Below are 16,382 nucleotides of genomic sequence, written 5' to 3'. Positions count from 1 at the left end.
ACCCTCTGGTCGTCCAGAATATGCAGGCGCGACAGTCTCAGCAACAGGGCTGTAGGTGGTGGAATTCCCTGCTACAAGGTAGAGCTATGGGCTGCAGAGGAGGGAAAGAGGGATAGGCCTGCGAGGACGTGGGGATGGGGACAGTCTAGTCAGTCAAACACACTGCTATGCTGAGAATGCCATGTCGCTGTGATCTGGAAGATGGGCTGGCTCAGAAGGGTGGTTAACGGGAAACGAGGCTTTTCCTCCCTAGCAGACGCCAGCTCCAATCTGTCTCCAGGGAAGGGACTGGCGGACTCAAGGAGGTGGGGATCGGTGCTGCTGGCTCCTAGCATGCAGGTTAAGAACGGCTCCTTTTAATGCGGTTTTAACTGAGGGCCCCGGATCACGACCCTCTGAACTTGCCCCGCTCACTCTGCCCTGGGCCTTGCTCAGAGACGGCTAATTTCAAACCAAGCTGAGCAGGCGGGTGGATTTCAGAGCACTTGGACTCACCGGCTCTGACAGGAAGAGGTTTCTCTGCAGGCCCGGCGGCAGGAGTGCCCTTAGCAGATCTGCTGTGGGAGGACTCGGGCTCCCAGGCCTTGGGCAGTTCTCAGCTCAGCGTCTGCAGCACCTGGTTGCAAGTGGCCCCCTGAGTCCAACAGCCCTGTCCTTTCATGTCCAACCCCGGGGCATCAGCCTGGCCACACATGCCAGCCACCTCAGCTGCATCCCTGGGGCACGGGCCTCTTTGAGAGCCCTGTCAAAGCTCTATTCCCTTTGGACACATGACTCCCTCCAAGGGGTGATGGGTAGTGTTGGTATTTTCCCAGGGGGGACCACTGGACCCCACATTTCTGTGCATACCCGGCCCTCTGTGCCTAACCAGTCTAAGGAGCCCAACTGGGCAGTAGCGGATTATCCAATGGGCTGATGGGGCCTGTGCCCAAGGGCTCTGGACAATTGGGAGCCCCTGGAAAAATGAATGCCGCACCCCAGCAGAAATCCCAGAGCCCTGGCAGAAGCACTGGGTGGGCAAGGCGGGGGAAACACCCGTGGCCCGACACCACTCCCTGGCAGAAGCGCCGGGCAGGGTGGGGAAAGCCCCAATGCTCAGACCCCTGCTGCAGCCCTTGGACTGCAGGGCTCTTGCTCCCTTGTCGAGGCCTCAGCTTTAGTGGTCAGAGCAGGGGAGGGGTAACTCAGGATATCTGCGTTCAAGCCTCAGATGGGGGAGGGAAGTGGGGTCTAGGGGGTTAGAGAAGCTGGGGGGCTGGGAACCAGGGCTCTGGGTTCTATCCCTGGCTCTGTCAGGGAAGCGGGGGCTAGTTTTAAAGCAATGGCAGTTTCTTAGGTGGTTTCTTTGCTAAGACAGGGTCCAAATGATCATTTCCATTTATGGGTTGCAGCTTCTCTATCTCTGAGAGCAAACAGAGGCGGAGCGTGTAGAAGACACAGAGTTAAGGGGAGAGACCTCAACACCCAGGAAAGCACAGACTCACGGACGCTTTGCTGGGCAAACACAGACCATCTGAGTCTCTCTCTGCGCTGGGTCCTGCCCTGCTGAGGTGAGTCAAGATGATGGGCCACAACTCACTGCTACAGGGTAGATGTGTAGGAAGCAGAGGAGGAAAAGAGGGAACACAGATGTGGGAGGAGTGGGGAAGGGGACAGTCTGGACAGATTGGAAAGAGTCCAGTGGAGGGCAACAGAAACGATTAGGGGGCTGGGGCACATGACGGATGAGGAGAGGCTGAGGGAACTGGGATTGTTTAGTCTGCAGAAGAGAAGCGTGAGGGGGGGACTTGGTAGCAGCCTCCAAATACCTGAAGGGTGGTTCCACAGAGGATGGAGCTTGGCTGGTCTCAGTGGTAGCTGGTGACAGAACGAGGAGTAATGGTCTCAAGTTGCAGTGGGGGAGCTCTAGGTTGGATATTAGGAAACACTATTTCACAAGGAGGGTGGTGAAGCCCTGGAACGGGTTCCCTAGGGAGGTGGTGGAATCTCCTTCCTTAGAGGTTTTTAAGGCCCGTCTTGACAAAGCCCTGGCTGGAATGATTTAGTTGGTGTTGGTCCTGCATTGAGCAGGGGATTGGACTAGATACCTCCTCAGGTCTCTTCCAACCCTAATATTCTATACTTCTATAATGGGCAGGGGCCCCTCACTGGGTCTGAAGGGCAATTTCCTTGCTAATCCTACACAGAAGCCACAAACATTTGCTATTAATAAAGCAAACCAGGGGGACTCCCTGCCACTGGGTATTAATGGGGTTAACAGGGGGACTCAATAGACAGATGTAGCAGGTGGGGTCTGTGACATGGGTGAATTTTTCTCTCTTGTTTCAGGTTAATCAGATGAGGTGTCCCCATTTACGAAGCTCTAAGCCACAGGACCCCCCGCCCATGTCCCTCCCACAGCCCAGGAGTCCTGCCTCCCAGTCTGCGGCTCTAACGCACTAGACCTGACTCACCTGCCAGAGCCAGGAATAGAACCCAGGAGTCCTGGCTCCCAGTCTCCCCAGCTGTAACCATTAGGCCAGTCTGCAGAGCACAGAGGACACTGTGCTAACGAGGCCTGGGGAGGGCGGCTGCAGTCCCTGACAGAGACAATAGCCCAGAGGTCCCTGGTGCAGAGCTGCAGGCCGGCTGTGGGGTAGAGAAGCAGCTCGGTGGCTTGAAGCTTCCTGTGTTACAGTGAGGCTGAGAAGGACCCTGCACGCTCTCACGAGTCGGGGTGTAGCAGCAGTTCCTGTGACAGGCGGATGAATACAAGAGACGGGGTGGGGTGGGGTGGCTTTTTCCATCTTGTAGCAATGAGTTCCACTGGCCAGGGATAGAACCCAGAGCCCTGGTTCCCAGCCCCCCAGCTTCTCTAACCCCCTAGACCCCACTTCCCTCCCCCATCTGAGGCTTGAACCCAGATATCCTGAGTCACCCCTCCCCTGCTCTGACCACTAAAGCTGAGGCCTCGACAAGGGAGCAAGAGCCCTGCAGTCCAAGGGCTGCAGCGGGGATCTGAGCACTGGGGCTTTCCCCACCCTGCCCGGCGCTTCTGCCAGGGAGTGGTGTCGGGCCACGGGTGTTTCCCCCGCTTTGCCCACCCAGTGCTTCTGCCAGGGCTCTGGGATTTCCGCTGGGGTGCGGCATTCATTTTTCCAGGGGCTCCCAATTGTCCAGAGCCCCTGGGCACAGACCCCGTCAGCCCACTGGATAATCCGCTACTGCCCAGTTGGGCTCCTTAGACCGGTTAGGCACAGAGGGCCGGGTATGCACAGAAATATGAGGTCCAGTGGTACCCTCTGGGAAAATACCAACGCCACCCATCACCCCTTGGAGGGAGTCATGTGTCCACAGGGAATAGAGCTTTGACAGGGCTCTCAAAGAGGCCCGCACCCCAGGGATGCAGCTGAGATGGCTGGCATGTGTGGCCGGGCTGATGGCCCGGGGTTGGACATGAGTGTGCAGAGAGCAAAGGGCTGTTGGATTCAGGGGGCCACTTGCAACCAGGTGCTGCAGACACTGAGCTGAGAACTGCCCAAGGCCTGGGAGCCCGAGTCCTCCCACAGCAGATCTGCTAAGGGCACTCCTGCCGCCGGGCCTGCAGAGAAACCTCTTCCTGTCAGACCCGGCGAGCCCAAGTGCTCTGAAATCCACCCACCCGCTCGGCTTGGCTTGAAATTGGCCGTCTCTGAGCAAGGCCCGGGGCAGAGTGAGCAGGGCAAGTTCAGAGGGTCATGATCCGGGGCCCTCAGTTTAAGCCACATGAAAAGGAGCCGTTCTTAAATTCTTCACACCGCTCTGAAAACCAGTTGCAGACTCGCATTGACTTGGAAAGTGGCACCAAGCCACAGGGGCTCTGCTGGAGTCTGCTGGAGCAAAGGGTGGTCGTTCAATTGTGGATGTCACGAGATGCAGCCCCCTGCATGATGAGCTGCTGTTAATACTCATACATTTCACTGACTTCCCCATGTGGGGGGCAGCTGCCTTGAAAACCGGCACTGAGCAATGGAGGCAGGGTGGGGTTTATGATGCAAATTTGAGGTCATTTGGTCCAGAGGTTCCCGTGATACCCTCCCTCCCACGTACTGATTGAACATTTTCAGATCGTTATAATGTTCTCAGTGCAGAGTGAGGGGAAATAGCAAAGAGACCGAACTTTGAGAAACGTCAAGCCTGGATGGCCTCTGAGCTCAGCTACGCAATGGGACCGAGGGGCCATGCGGCCATAGTGAAAAGTGAATCCACTCCTCAAGCTGTTCGCACCTGCGTTTAATAGCAGTTCACACCTCTGCGAGGTACGGCTTCCAGCGGAAATTGAGGGTGAGTAACACCCACGCTGAGTTGACACATGGGGGCTTAGAGACACAGCCACTGCTGTTTTGATCTAAATATGGAGATGTTTGTGTTCTCATCCCCATTATCACCTTTTGACCTGGTGTCTTCAGCCACAACAGGGCTGAATTGGGACCACAGATGGCGTGTAAGTCCTGTGACAATAACCGATTATTTTGGTCTCTGGTTCTTCTGAACAACCGAGGCGTCGGGGTGGCGAATGACTCATTTGGAATGATGCCAAATTATTATTATTATCTAAAGAAAAAGGGGTGGGAATTGTTTTAATACGAACAAAATGGGTTTTTTTCCCTGAGCTTGGTTTTTACACATTTTAAATTGATAAAATAATTTAAAGAATGTCAAGCAAAGCTGTTCTGAATAAGAAAATTGAAATGTTTTATATTGAAGATGTCAGTTTTTTGGTGGTTGAGCAAAACAATTTGGCAAATCTGACACTAATTCATTAAACGTTTTGGGGTCTACTGTAACTGCTAAACACCATTTCCTCATATAGCTGGGTTTGAACCCAGGAGTCCTGGCTCCTATCCCCCCACACTAACCTGCTAGACCCTACTCATCTCCCAGTGGCAGGAGAAGAGCCCAAGAACTCTGAAGTGAAGTCAATGGAGTTACAATGATTTACACTGGCTGAGGATCTGGCCTGTTCACTCCATGCCCTATTCCAAAATAATCTGTGATTATTTTTATGGTTGTATTTTTGGAGGGTTTCTCAGATGAGCAGCCTTAAAGAGTCTTGATTTTCCAAAAGAAGGAGCTGAACCCTTTGTGAACATCAGGCCTGTTGGAAAGTGTCTCAAGTCAGAACATGATTCCCTGTGCTTTGAACCCTTCAGGTACTAGACCATGTCAGATCTGATTGGGTTTCAAGACATTGTCATACCTAGAACTCAAGAGGTTTACGAACTAGACAAATATCTAGAACTAATGCGCTACTACCATGTGTCTGTATATATATATATATATATATATATATATACACACATGTTTGTATATGTGTATATGTATACACACACACACACACACATTTCAAAACACAATAGTATCCCAAGAGTTCTAGACATTTGAGTGATTCTTGAACCTGTTGGGTTCTTGCTCTGACAAAAAAATTTAAACCCAAACTGGTCCTATGTGGTCTAGGACGTCATATATGAGGTTGGAAACTAGGACGCTCCAGGCCACACAGGATCTCTTTGGGTTTTTAAATCTTGGCAGACCTAGAACCCAAGAGGTTCTAGAACAAGCCACATATCTAGAATGCATAGGAACCTATTGGCTTTTGAAACATAAAGTGGCTTGGAAAACATGATGTTTAAATCTAGCCTTCATCAGATCAGATCATGTTTAAATCACTGACAGACCTGGGAACCAAGCTGTTAAGAACTGGTCAGGATTATTAGAATCCATGAGATCCTATTGAATTCTGAAACAGTGAGAGGTGGTATCTGTCATGTCTGGCCATCTTAATCATAGAATATCAGGGTTGGAAGGGACCTCGGAAGGTCATCTAGTCCAACCCCCTGCTCAAAGCAGGACCAATCCCCAATTTTTGCCCCAGATCCCTAAATGACGCCCTCAAGGATTGAGCTCACAACCCTGGGTTTAGCAGGCCAATGCTCAAACCACTGAGCTATCCCTCCCCGAAATGGAATTCTCCTTCGAGCCGGAAGGAGACTTCTGTTTTTTTCTGAACAGTAGCAATGGGAAAAGATTTTTAAACAGAGGGGCTATGCACATGTCTAAACACACTTACAGCCCTCCACCTGGCAGTGGCAGCCCACACAGGCCTGGCTTCCTCAGATACCCACGTGGGTCCAGGTGTCAACTGGTACAACACCCCAACAACCTCTCCTGACCGCTGGATAGAATCAGAGATTCCGAGGCCGGAAGTAGCATGGTGGTCCCCTAGTCTGGCTGGATGCAGAACATCCCTGAACTAGTTCCTAATTGAACTAGAGTAGACCTGTTAGAAATACCCTCCAGTCCTGCTTTAAAAATTGCAGTGATGTAGAATCGACCAGGGAGGATCTTTTTAACTCTTTATCATCTTTTGGATCTGCTGCCCCCCAGCCTTGTCCAAGGTTTTTTAACTTAGCTGGAGCTGGCAGGTGAGATTGTCACAGTTACTGTGACCTGTGACCAGAGATGCAGAGGGCAGCCCACACTGAAAATGCCAAGGTCAGGGAAGGCTGCAAAAAGGACAGTAGATTCTCCCAAAACTGGTGGTTAACACTGTAGTTAGATTCACCAACCACTCACAAGCTCTGTTCCTGATCCACCGGACTGGTTATCAAGAAGCAAAGAAAAAAGAAAGAAATCCCACAGCCCCCTTTATTGCATTCCAATCTTAGGTTCCCAGTCAGCAGATAGGTCCAGTAAAGTGAGAAGTTACTTAAAATTCTATTCACTATACAAAATGTTCTTCTTATCACCATAAGGCCAGCTACAGTCCCAGATCAATACTGGTTTGGATCTTACCCAAAATACAACACCGCCAGCCAATGCTTCATGGCCCATCCAACGGGCTGGATAGGGCTGATGCAAGCTGTCTGGGGCTGTCACCCAGATACACAGCACAGATTTGACATATCAATATACCACACATATTTACAACTCACGATATAAAAGGATGCATACACATAAACAAGCTGATCATATTTATCAAATGATAACTTTTCCACTGATCGCTTACATGGCATATCTGGTTTGTTTCAGTACAGTTTTATATCCATAACATTATGAATGATCACCCATATTCCATACAGCGTCACTCTTATTAGCTTGGATGTTACCTCTTCACGACCCTGAACAGTTCATGGGCAGGTGGTTTCTCTGGAGCAGCTCTTTATTCTACTGGCTTATTTTCCTTACCAGCTGCTCTGAAACTAAGCCACAGCCTCCCCACACGAAATATCCCAGTGATTGGGTCATAACCCCGCTGTGCTAGCCGCTGTAGAAACACAGAGTGAAAAGACAGAACCAGTCCCAAACTGCTCATCGCGTAAGGCAATGAAATTGAAAGAAACCTCAGCTGGGATGCAGGAGACCTGTGTTTGTTCTAGTTCTGCCACTGGACTGCTGGGTGACCTTGGCCAAGTCACTTTCCCACTCTGTGCCTCATTTTCCCCATTTGTAAAAACTGGATGACTGCTACTGACCTCCTTGCTAAAGTGCTTTGAGATCTGCTGATGACAAGAACTAGAGAAGAGCTAGATATCACTAATATAATAGACGGACTCTTCTATAATATACTACACCTAATGGATGTTAAACCATTTGGAAATCTAGAACCAAGATGAAAGTTTTAGCAACAATCTAGAACCAGTTGGATTCTATGTGGTTTGAAATCAAGTGATGTCCTAGATTCAGTCAGGGACCTAGACTGAACTGACTTTGAGTTTGAACACATTGAAAAACTACAATAAATGAGATTCCAGAACCAGCCAGAGATACAGAATCCAAGAGAGTCAATTCTATGATAACACATTGAGAGATCTAAAACAAACAAGATTCTGGAGCTGGCTAGCAATCTGGTGCCATTGATGACAAACTGAGTTTCAAAAAATTGAGAGACCTAGAACGTATGGGATTCCGGAGAAAGCAGGGAATCTAGAATCCAAGGGCACTGAGGGGTTTATAGACATTGAGATACCTGGAACCCATCAGGTTTCAAAACCAGCAGGAATCTAGGAACAAAGGGGATGCCAAGTTTTCAACTCTCCCTCGGTCTGGGCACCTTCACACCATCTCTTCTTTTTCGTTCTTGATTTCTGAACCCTGTCTTCCACTAGACTCGGGGGCACTGCTTCCGAGATCATCGACAAAAGCAGCTTTGACCAGAGTGAGAAGAGACGTCCTGAAGACCTGCCAGAACTTCTCTCCCACAAAGAGGTAGAGGATGGGGGTGAAGCAGACATTGAAGCAGGACGTGAAGGTGTAAATGACCAAGAGGGTGCCCATCACTGACTCTGGCACCTCCTTCTTGTAGAGCTTCAAGCCGTGGTAGAGGTGGTAGGGCAGCCAGCCAAGGAAGAAGGAAACCACCGCGGCCACGATGACTTTGAAGGGCTTCCCAGCCCACACCAGCTTCTTCTTCAACTTCAGCCCCATGCGGACATAACATCCCACGATGGTACAGAAGGGCAGCAGGAAGCCCAGCAGGAACCGGACCACAAAGATAGCCAGGTGGATCCGTCTCACCAGGTCCTGCATCTCGGCTCCATTCCAGTCTCCGAAGATGTTGTATTTATTGACACACATGATCCTGCCCCCGTCCAACACCTGGGTCTCCCGGAAAGCCAGGTAGGGAGTGCTGAGACCGAAGGAGGCCAGCCACACGCCCACAACCAGCTTCCAAGCTCGGGACAGGGTGCGGTGATTCCGGGACCAGATTGGGTGGTGAGTGAGGGTGTAGCGGTCCAGACTGATGAGTGTGAGAAGGAAGACAGAGGAGAACATGCCCATGGAAATGAAAGCATTGAGAAGCTTGCACGTGGCCATGCCAAAGACCCAGTGGAAATCAAGGAGGACGTAGACGGCAAAGAAGGGGATCAGCAGGGTGAAGAGGAGGTAGCAGGAGATCAGGTGGAGGAACCAGAGCGTGGTCACTGTCCTCCTCATCTTCAGCCCCAGCACCCACAGGAACATCCCGTTCCCCACCACACCCACCAGGAAGGTGATGAAGAGCAACACAGCAGAGGCCAGGTGAGGGGTCTTCATGGTCTCTGTTGTCTTGGTGGAATTTGCCACTGTGGTTGGTGGGAGAGCCATGATACCCTGGGAAGAGACAGAAGAGGGGTTGGAAGGGATGACAGCGAGGTGAAAGGGAGAGTGGAAGGGGAGAGGGGAGTAATACCAGAGTGGGTTAGGAAGGTAACATTGGAAAGGATGTTACTGGGCACCCTGTGGTCCTCCAGACTATCCAGGCTGGATATTACCAGAAACTGGGCTATAGCCAGTGGAACTCACTGCCACAGGTTAGAGCCGTGAGCAGTAGGGTAGGACAAGGGGAATAGCAGCCATGTGAGGAGTGGAGAAGGGGACACTCTAGTACATCAAATATACAGCTATGCAGAGAATACCATGTAGCTGTGATATGGATGTTTGGCTGGCTCAGGGGAGCAGGGAATGGGCCATGGTGCCCCTCCACTCTAGGATGGACAGCTCTAATATGGCCCCAGGGCAAGGGATCAGGCCTAATCAGTTAGGTGGGGATCGGTGCTGTTGACTCTTAGCATACTGGTGCCGGTGGAACTCACTGCTGCAAGGAATACAAAACTGCCCCCCCCACCCCATCGCTTGTGCTCATCTGCCAGTTACAGGAACTGCTGCTACACCCTGACTCGTGAGAGCGTGCAGGATCCTTCTCACCTCATTGTAATACAGGAAGCCTTAATCCACCGAGCTTCTTCTCTGACCCCAGCCCGGCTGCCAGCCCTGCACCAGAGACCTCTACCTCTGTCTGGGATTTCCCCCCCTCACAGACTTATTAGCTCTGGAGAATGGCCTAATGGTTAGAGAATGCGGGAGGGGCTGGGAGCCAAGACTTCTGGGCTCTGGGAGGGACGTGGGATCCTGTTTCTTAGACTCTGCAAATGGAGAACACCTCATCTGATTAACATGAAACGAGCAAAAAATTCACCCACGTTACAGATTTCACCTACTACCTCTGTCTATTGAGTGCCCTGTGTTAACCCCAATGCTACCCAGTAGCAGGGAGTCTCACAGGCTAACCCCACTGATACCCCGTGGCAGGGATCCCATTGCTTTGCCTTTATAATAGCAAATTTCTGTGGTTTCTAGGTGGTCTTACAAGGAAATTACCCTCCAGGCCCAATGAGGGGGACTCTGCCTATCATCTTGACTCACCTGGGCAGCAAGTGGTGGAAACATACCCAGCGCAGAGACTCGGGTGATGTGTCTTTGCCCAGCAAAGCGTCCCTTTGTCTGTCCCCACCTCAGTACTGCCCTGTGTTTTGAATTCACTCCCCTTAACTCTGTGTCTAATACATGCTCCGCCCCAACTTGCTCTCTAAATAGAAAAGCTGCAAACCATAAATGGAAATGATAGTTTGGACACTGTCTTAGCAGAGCAACCACCTAAGAAACAGCCAGAGCTTTATGTGGATAAATTGGAAAGAGTCCAGCGAAGGGCAACAAAAATGATTAGGGGTCTGGAAGACATGACTTATGAGGAGAGGCTGAGGGAACTGGGATTGTTTAGCCTGCAGAAGAGAAGAATGAGGGGGGATTTGACAGCTGCTTTCAACTACCTGAGAGGTGGTTCCAGAGAGGATGGTTCTAGATTATTCTCAGTGGTGGAAGAGGACAGGACAAGGAGTAATGGTCTCAAGTTGCAGTGGGGAAGGTTTAGATTGGATATTAGGAAAAACTTTTTCACTAGGAGGGTGGTGAAACACTGGAATGCGTTGCCTAGGGAGGTGGTAGAATCTCCTTCCTTAGAAGTTTTTAAGGTCAGGCTTGACAAAGCCCTGGCTGGGATGATTTAATTGGGGATTGGTCCTGCTTTGAGCAGGGGGTTGGACTAGATGACCTCCTGAGGTCCCTTCCAACCCTGATATTCTATGATTCTACGATTCTAACTAGCCACCATTCTCCTGCCAGAGCCAGGGCTAGAACCCAGTGGGAGGTGTAGTCATGGCCCCAAACCCCACTGTGCTATGCACTGTATAAAGAGAGAGGAAAAAGACAGTACATGCATGAGAGAGCTTAGTATCTAAAGAGTCAGGGTGGATAGAGACCTGGACCAGGTCCCAGGAGGCCTTGGTACTATTCCTGGCTCTGCCACTGGCAGACTAAGTGCCCTGGGCCAACACACTTCTGCACTCTGTGCCTCAGTTTCCCCATTTGTCAAATCCAGGAGATTGCTACTGACCTCCTTGGCAAAGTTCTTTGAGATCTACTGAGATAATTGGCTCTGTGGATATGGGGAAAGCAGTGAACGTGATATATCTTGACTTTAGCAATGCTTTTGATATGGTCTCCCACAGTATTATTGCCAGCAAGTTAAAGAAGTATAGATTGGATAAATGGAGTATAAGGCGGATAGAAAGCTGGTTAGATTGTCAGGCTCAGCAGGTCATGATCAGCGGTTCAATGTCTAGTTGGCAGCCGGTATCAAGGGGAGTGCCCCAGGGGCCTGTCCTGGGGCCAGTTTTGTTCAACATCTTCATTAATGATCTGGATGAGGGGATGGACTGCACCCTCAGCAAGTTCACAGGTGACGCTAAGCTGGCAGGAGAGGTAGATATGCTGGAGGGTAGGGATAGGGTCCAGACTGACCTAGACTAATTGGAGGACTGGGCAGAGTCCAGCCCCTGGGCCAGCAGCAGCAGGTTGGGTGTGGGAAGGGGCTCAGGGCTGGGGCAGATGGTTGGGATGAGGGGTGGTGTTTACCTGGGGGGGGTGGGCTCCTCGGTTCCCACCGGCATGTCCCTGCAGCTCTTAGGCGGAGGGGCCAGGGGGCTCAGTGTGCTGCCCGTGCCCGCAGGCACTACCCCTGCAGCTCTCATTGGATGCAGTTTCCAGCCAATGGGAGCTGCAGAGTCAGCGCTTGTGGTGGGAGCAGGGCGTGGAGCACCCCGGCCGCCCCTCCCCCTAGGAGCTGCAGACATATGCTGGTCGAAACCAAGTAGGGACCCTGCCAGCCCCACCAACCCCACTCCCCAACACTCATGGGGGTCCTGGGCTGTGTGCTACTGCCCCCACCCTCTCAGCACCAGTGGTGGTACTGGGCCACTCCCTGAGCACCCGCGGCACCCCCAGACCGCCCCCCCACAGCACCCCAGGCCCCAAGTTTTAGTTAGGGGTATATAGTAAAAATCATGGACAGGTCACAGACCCTGAATTTTTGTCTACTGCCAGTAACCTGTCCATGACTTTTACTAAAAATACCCATGGCTAAAATGTAGCCTTACCTATGAGTAATGAGGACAAGCGGAGCCTTTAGAGCCAGGAGTTAAAACTCGGAGCAAGATGCTTGGAAAGGGGTTAGACCCACCTACTTAGAGCAGGAACCAGGGGGAGGGATAGCTCAGTGGTTTGAGCATTGGCCTGCTAAACCCAGGCTTGTGAGGTCAATCCTTGAGGGGGCCATTTAGGGATCTGGAGCAAAAATTGGGGATTGGTCCTGCTTTGAGCAGGAGGTTGGACTAGATGACCTCCTGAGGTCCCTTCCAACCTTGATATTCTATTCTATGATTCTAACCCCTAGGAATAAGGGCCTGGCAGAGAATTTCCCCCACAGGGAGATTATTCCATCCTCATCCACTAGGGGGTGTCTTGCACCTTCCTCGGAAGGAGCTGGGCTTTGCTAGAGACAGGGCGCCGGGGTAGATGGGCCCATTGAGCAGTTTCTCTGTTCTTGGGTGTTCCAGCTTTAGCCACTAGACCCAATACCCCGAGGCAGGAATAGAACCCCGGGGGCCTGATTCCCAGCTCCCCCTGCTTGAACCACTAGATCCCATCCCCCAAGGCAGGAATAGAACCCAGGGGTTCTGAGTCCCAACCCTTAAGAAGGCCCAAGGCTGCCAGGTGGAAAGCCCCTTCCAGGCACAGACGCACGGCACTTTCTCCTGCTGGGTTAGGCGTGTGCCTTTGTGAAACCACTTCAGCTTTTGAGGTTTTCTGCATCAACCAGATGGCAGTTCCCCTTCCCGTTACCTGCCCCCAGCCTCCTGAGCCTCACGTGTGCCAGTTACACTCAGATCTGTGCTGGCCAGATGTCACACGCATTTATCCCCAGAGAGAAGAGAACCCAATGGAGAGGGCTCTGACCTGAGGGCAAAGTTGCTCTGAACTCTCAGCCTCCTGCCGCTGCTCATTCATAAATCTGTCTGTCTGGAAGCCAGACGGGCCCCTAGATCATTCCAGTCTCGTCTCCGGCACAGCCCAGGCTAGGGGTTCTCAATTAGTCCCCCCATACTGAGCCCAATCACTCTCATTTGCCAAGAGCATCTTCCAGAAAAGCCACCAGGTGTTTGTCCAGCTGTTCTTAAAACCCTCCAGTGATGGGGATCCCAAAACCACCCCTGGAAGCCAATTCCAGAGCTTCTCCCCCATGAGAATTAGAAAGTGTTTCCTAACATCTGACCTAAAATGTACAAACTTTTAAATTTGGGGGGTAAAAGTGTTGAGTTTGCAGTTTAAAAAGAATCGTTTTTTAAAAAACCTTGAACTTGTTTTGTTTTTAACCAAACAGCCAGCCTGGCAAGTGGATTTTTTAAAACATAAAAATCACTGTTTTTTTCCCCGAAAACCAGTTTTCAATAATCAAAGCTTGTGCTAAAAGCTGTTTTCTGTAAACTCAAGACGTTTACGAAGCCTCCGAATGGTTTTCATCAAAACTGACAGTTTTGAATCAAACCCCAAATACAGTTATTGGAATCTGATTGGGTTTTTTTCCCTTACCAAAAATCCATTTTCAAAACCTGAGATTTGGGCTTAAAAGAGTTTATAAAAACTGAACATTTGACTCAAACCCCACGTTTTCTCTTACCAGAACTGCCATTTTTTATCCATCCCCCAAAACATTTACTGAAACTCCCAAATTTTGACCCCAGTTAGTTTCTGAAACCTGAAAAAATCCAGTTTCCACTTTTTCCATTAACAACAACAAAAATTGCATTAAATTTTTGAAAAGGAACCTGACCTGGTTTGCAATTCCTGGTGATAAATGGCTGACGTGTCCAACTGGCTCCATCCATTTCCCTATTACGCCAGGGTCCTTGCTCCCACTTAGGAAGGAAAGGGCCGTACGAGGGTGCTGATATTGCAAAAATCCTGGGCACAGAACGCTCAGTGCAAGGGGTGGCCCGTAGCTCTGTCTTGTAGCAGTGAGTTCCACTGGCCATTTCCCAGTTGCTCTGAGAATACCCAGCCTGGATAGTCTGGAGGACCAGAGGGTGCCCAGAGAGGTCCTCTCCAATGTTACGTTCCTAACTCTCTGGTGTTTCTCCCTTCCTTGTCGTCCACTCTCCCTTTTACCCTAGTCTGTCGTCCCTTCTAACCCCGTCTCTTCTGTCTCTCCCCAGGGCACCATGGACCGAGGCAACACGACTCTCCAACCAACCACTGGGACGAATTCCAGCCAGACCCCAGCACCTTTGAGCGCCACTCACCTAGCCGTGGCCATGTTGCTCTTCACCACCTTCCTGGTGGGTGTGGTGGAGAACGGGCTGTACCTGTGGTTGCTGGGGCTGAAGATGAGGAGGGTGACCATACTGTGGTTCCTCCACCTGGTTTCCTGCTACCTCTTTTTACCCTGCTGATCCCATTCTTCACCCTCTACATCCTCCTGGGTTTCCACTGGGTCTTCAGCATGGCCATGTGCAAACTCCTCTATGCATACCTCTCTCTGGGCATGTTCACCTCCTTACTTCTCACCCTCATCACCCTGGACTTCGACACCCTTATTCACAATCCCGTCTGGTTTCGGAATCACTACACCCTGCCCCAGGCTGGAAAGCTGGTTGTGGGCGTGTGGCTGGCCTCCTTTGCTCTCAGTGCTCCCTACCTGGCTTTCTGGGAGACCCACGTGGTGGATGGGGGCAGAATCATCTGCACCAACAATTACAACATCTCTGGAGACTGGAACGGAGCCAAGATGCAGGACCTGGGCAGATGGGTCCACCTGGCTATCTTCATGGATGGTTCCTGCTGGCTTCCTGCTGCCCTTCTGCACCATCATGGGATGCTACGTCTGCGTGGGGCTGAAGAAGAAGGAGAAGAAGCGGGCGTGGGCTGGGAACCCCCTGAAAGTCATGGTGGCCATGGTGGATTCCTTCTCCCATGGTGGATTCCTTCTCCCTCGACTGGTGCCCTACCACCTCTATCACAGCTTGAAGCTCTACAAGAAGGAGGTGCCAGAGTCAGTGATGGGCACCCTCTTGGTCATTTACACCTTCACGTCCTGCTTCAATTCCTCCTTCTCCCCCATCCTCTACCTCTTCATGGGGGAGAAGTTCTGCCATGACTTCACATTGTCTCTTCTCACTCTGGTCAAAGCGTTTTTTGTCGAAGATCTCAGCAGCAGTGCCCCCGAGTCTAATGGAAGACAGGGGTCAGAAGTCGAGAACACAAAACAGGAGATGGCCTGAAGGTGCCCAGACTTAGGGAGAGTTGAAAACTTGGCATCCCCTTTGTTTCTAGATCTCCTATGGTTCTAAAACCTGATGGGTTCCAGGTATATCACTGTTTATAAACCCTGCAGTGTCCCTGGATTCTAGATTCCCTGCTCTCTCTCGAGAATCCCATCTGTTCTAGGTCTCTCAATTTTTTCAAGCTCAGTGGGTCATCAATGGAACAAGATCAGGAGTCAGCTCCAGAATCTTGTTTGTTTTATATCACTCAATGTGTTCTCACCTAATTGAAAAGGAGTACTTGTGGCACCTTAGAGACTAACCAATTTATTTGAGCATGAGCTCTGTAGCTCACGAAAGCTCATGCTCAAATAAATTGGTTAGTCTCTAAGGTGCCACAAGTACTCCTTTTCTTTTTGCGAATACAGACTAACACGGCTGCTACTCTGAAACCTGTCACCTAACTGACTCTCTTGGATTCTGCATCTCTAGATGTCTCTGTCTGTGTCTGGAATCTCCTTTTTTCTAAGAGTCTCAGTGTGTTCATATTCAAAGTCCATGGGTTCTAGATTTCCTACTAGACCTAGGACACCACTGGATTCTAGAGTGTTTTCAAACCACATAGAATCCAACAGGTTCCAGATTGTTTCCTAAAATTTTCATCGTGGTTCTAAATTTCCGAATGGTTTTTAATCCATAAGGTGTAGTATATTACAAAAGAGTCTGTATATTATAATAGCAATATCTAGCTCTTCTCTAGTGCTTGCCATCAGTAGATCTCAAAGAGCTTTACCAAGGGGGTCAGTAGCAGTCTTCCAGTTTTTACAAATGGGGAAACTGAGACACAGAATGGGGAAGTGACTTGACCAAGGTCTCTCCAGTGGCAGAACCAGGAACAAACCCAGGTATCCTGCATCCCTTCGCAGGTCTCTATCCCATTGCATCTCC

General features: G+C 50.6%; 1 protein-coding gene and 1 pseudogene across 1 annotated transcript; one reads left to right on the top strand and one right to left on the bottom strand.

Annotated features, from left to right (window-relative positions):
- Window positions 1–1,423: 1,423 nt before the first annotated feature.
- LOC140902784 (probable G-protein coupled receptor 33) lies at window positions 1,424–15,452 on the top strand (annotated as a pseudogene).
- LOC140902962 (probable G-protein coupled receptor 33) lies at window positions 8,074–9,105 on the bottom strand. The gene has a single exon (XM_073323543.1). The coding sequence runs from the start codon at window positions 9,103–9,105 to the stop codon at window positions 8,074–8,076; it is 1,032 nt and encodes a 343-aa protein (XP_073179644.1).
- Window positions 15,453–16,382: the final 930 nt, after the last annotated feature.

This window comes from Lepidochelys kempii, chromosome 24 (assembly GCF_965140265.1).
Source record: "Lepidochelys kempii isolate rLepKem1 chromosome 24, rLepKem1.hap2, whole genome shotgun sequence".
NCBI classification, from domain to species: domain Eukaryota; kingdom Metazoa; phylum Chordata; order Testudines; family Cheloniidae; genus Lepidochelys; species Lepidochelys kempii.
The sequence above is the reverse complement of the archived record's forward strand: the minus strand, read 5'-3'. Positions and strand labels throughout refer to the sequence as shown.

Coding starts and splice junctions, on each gene's coding strand:
- LOC140902962 (XM_073323543.1), bottom strand. CDS start 9,105: ATGGCTCTCCCACCAACCACAGTGGCAAATTCCACCAAGACAACAGAG.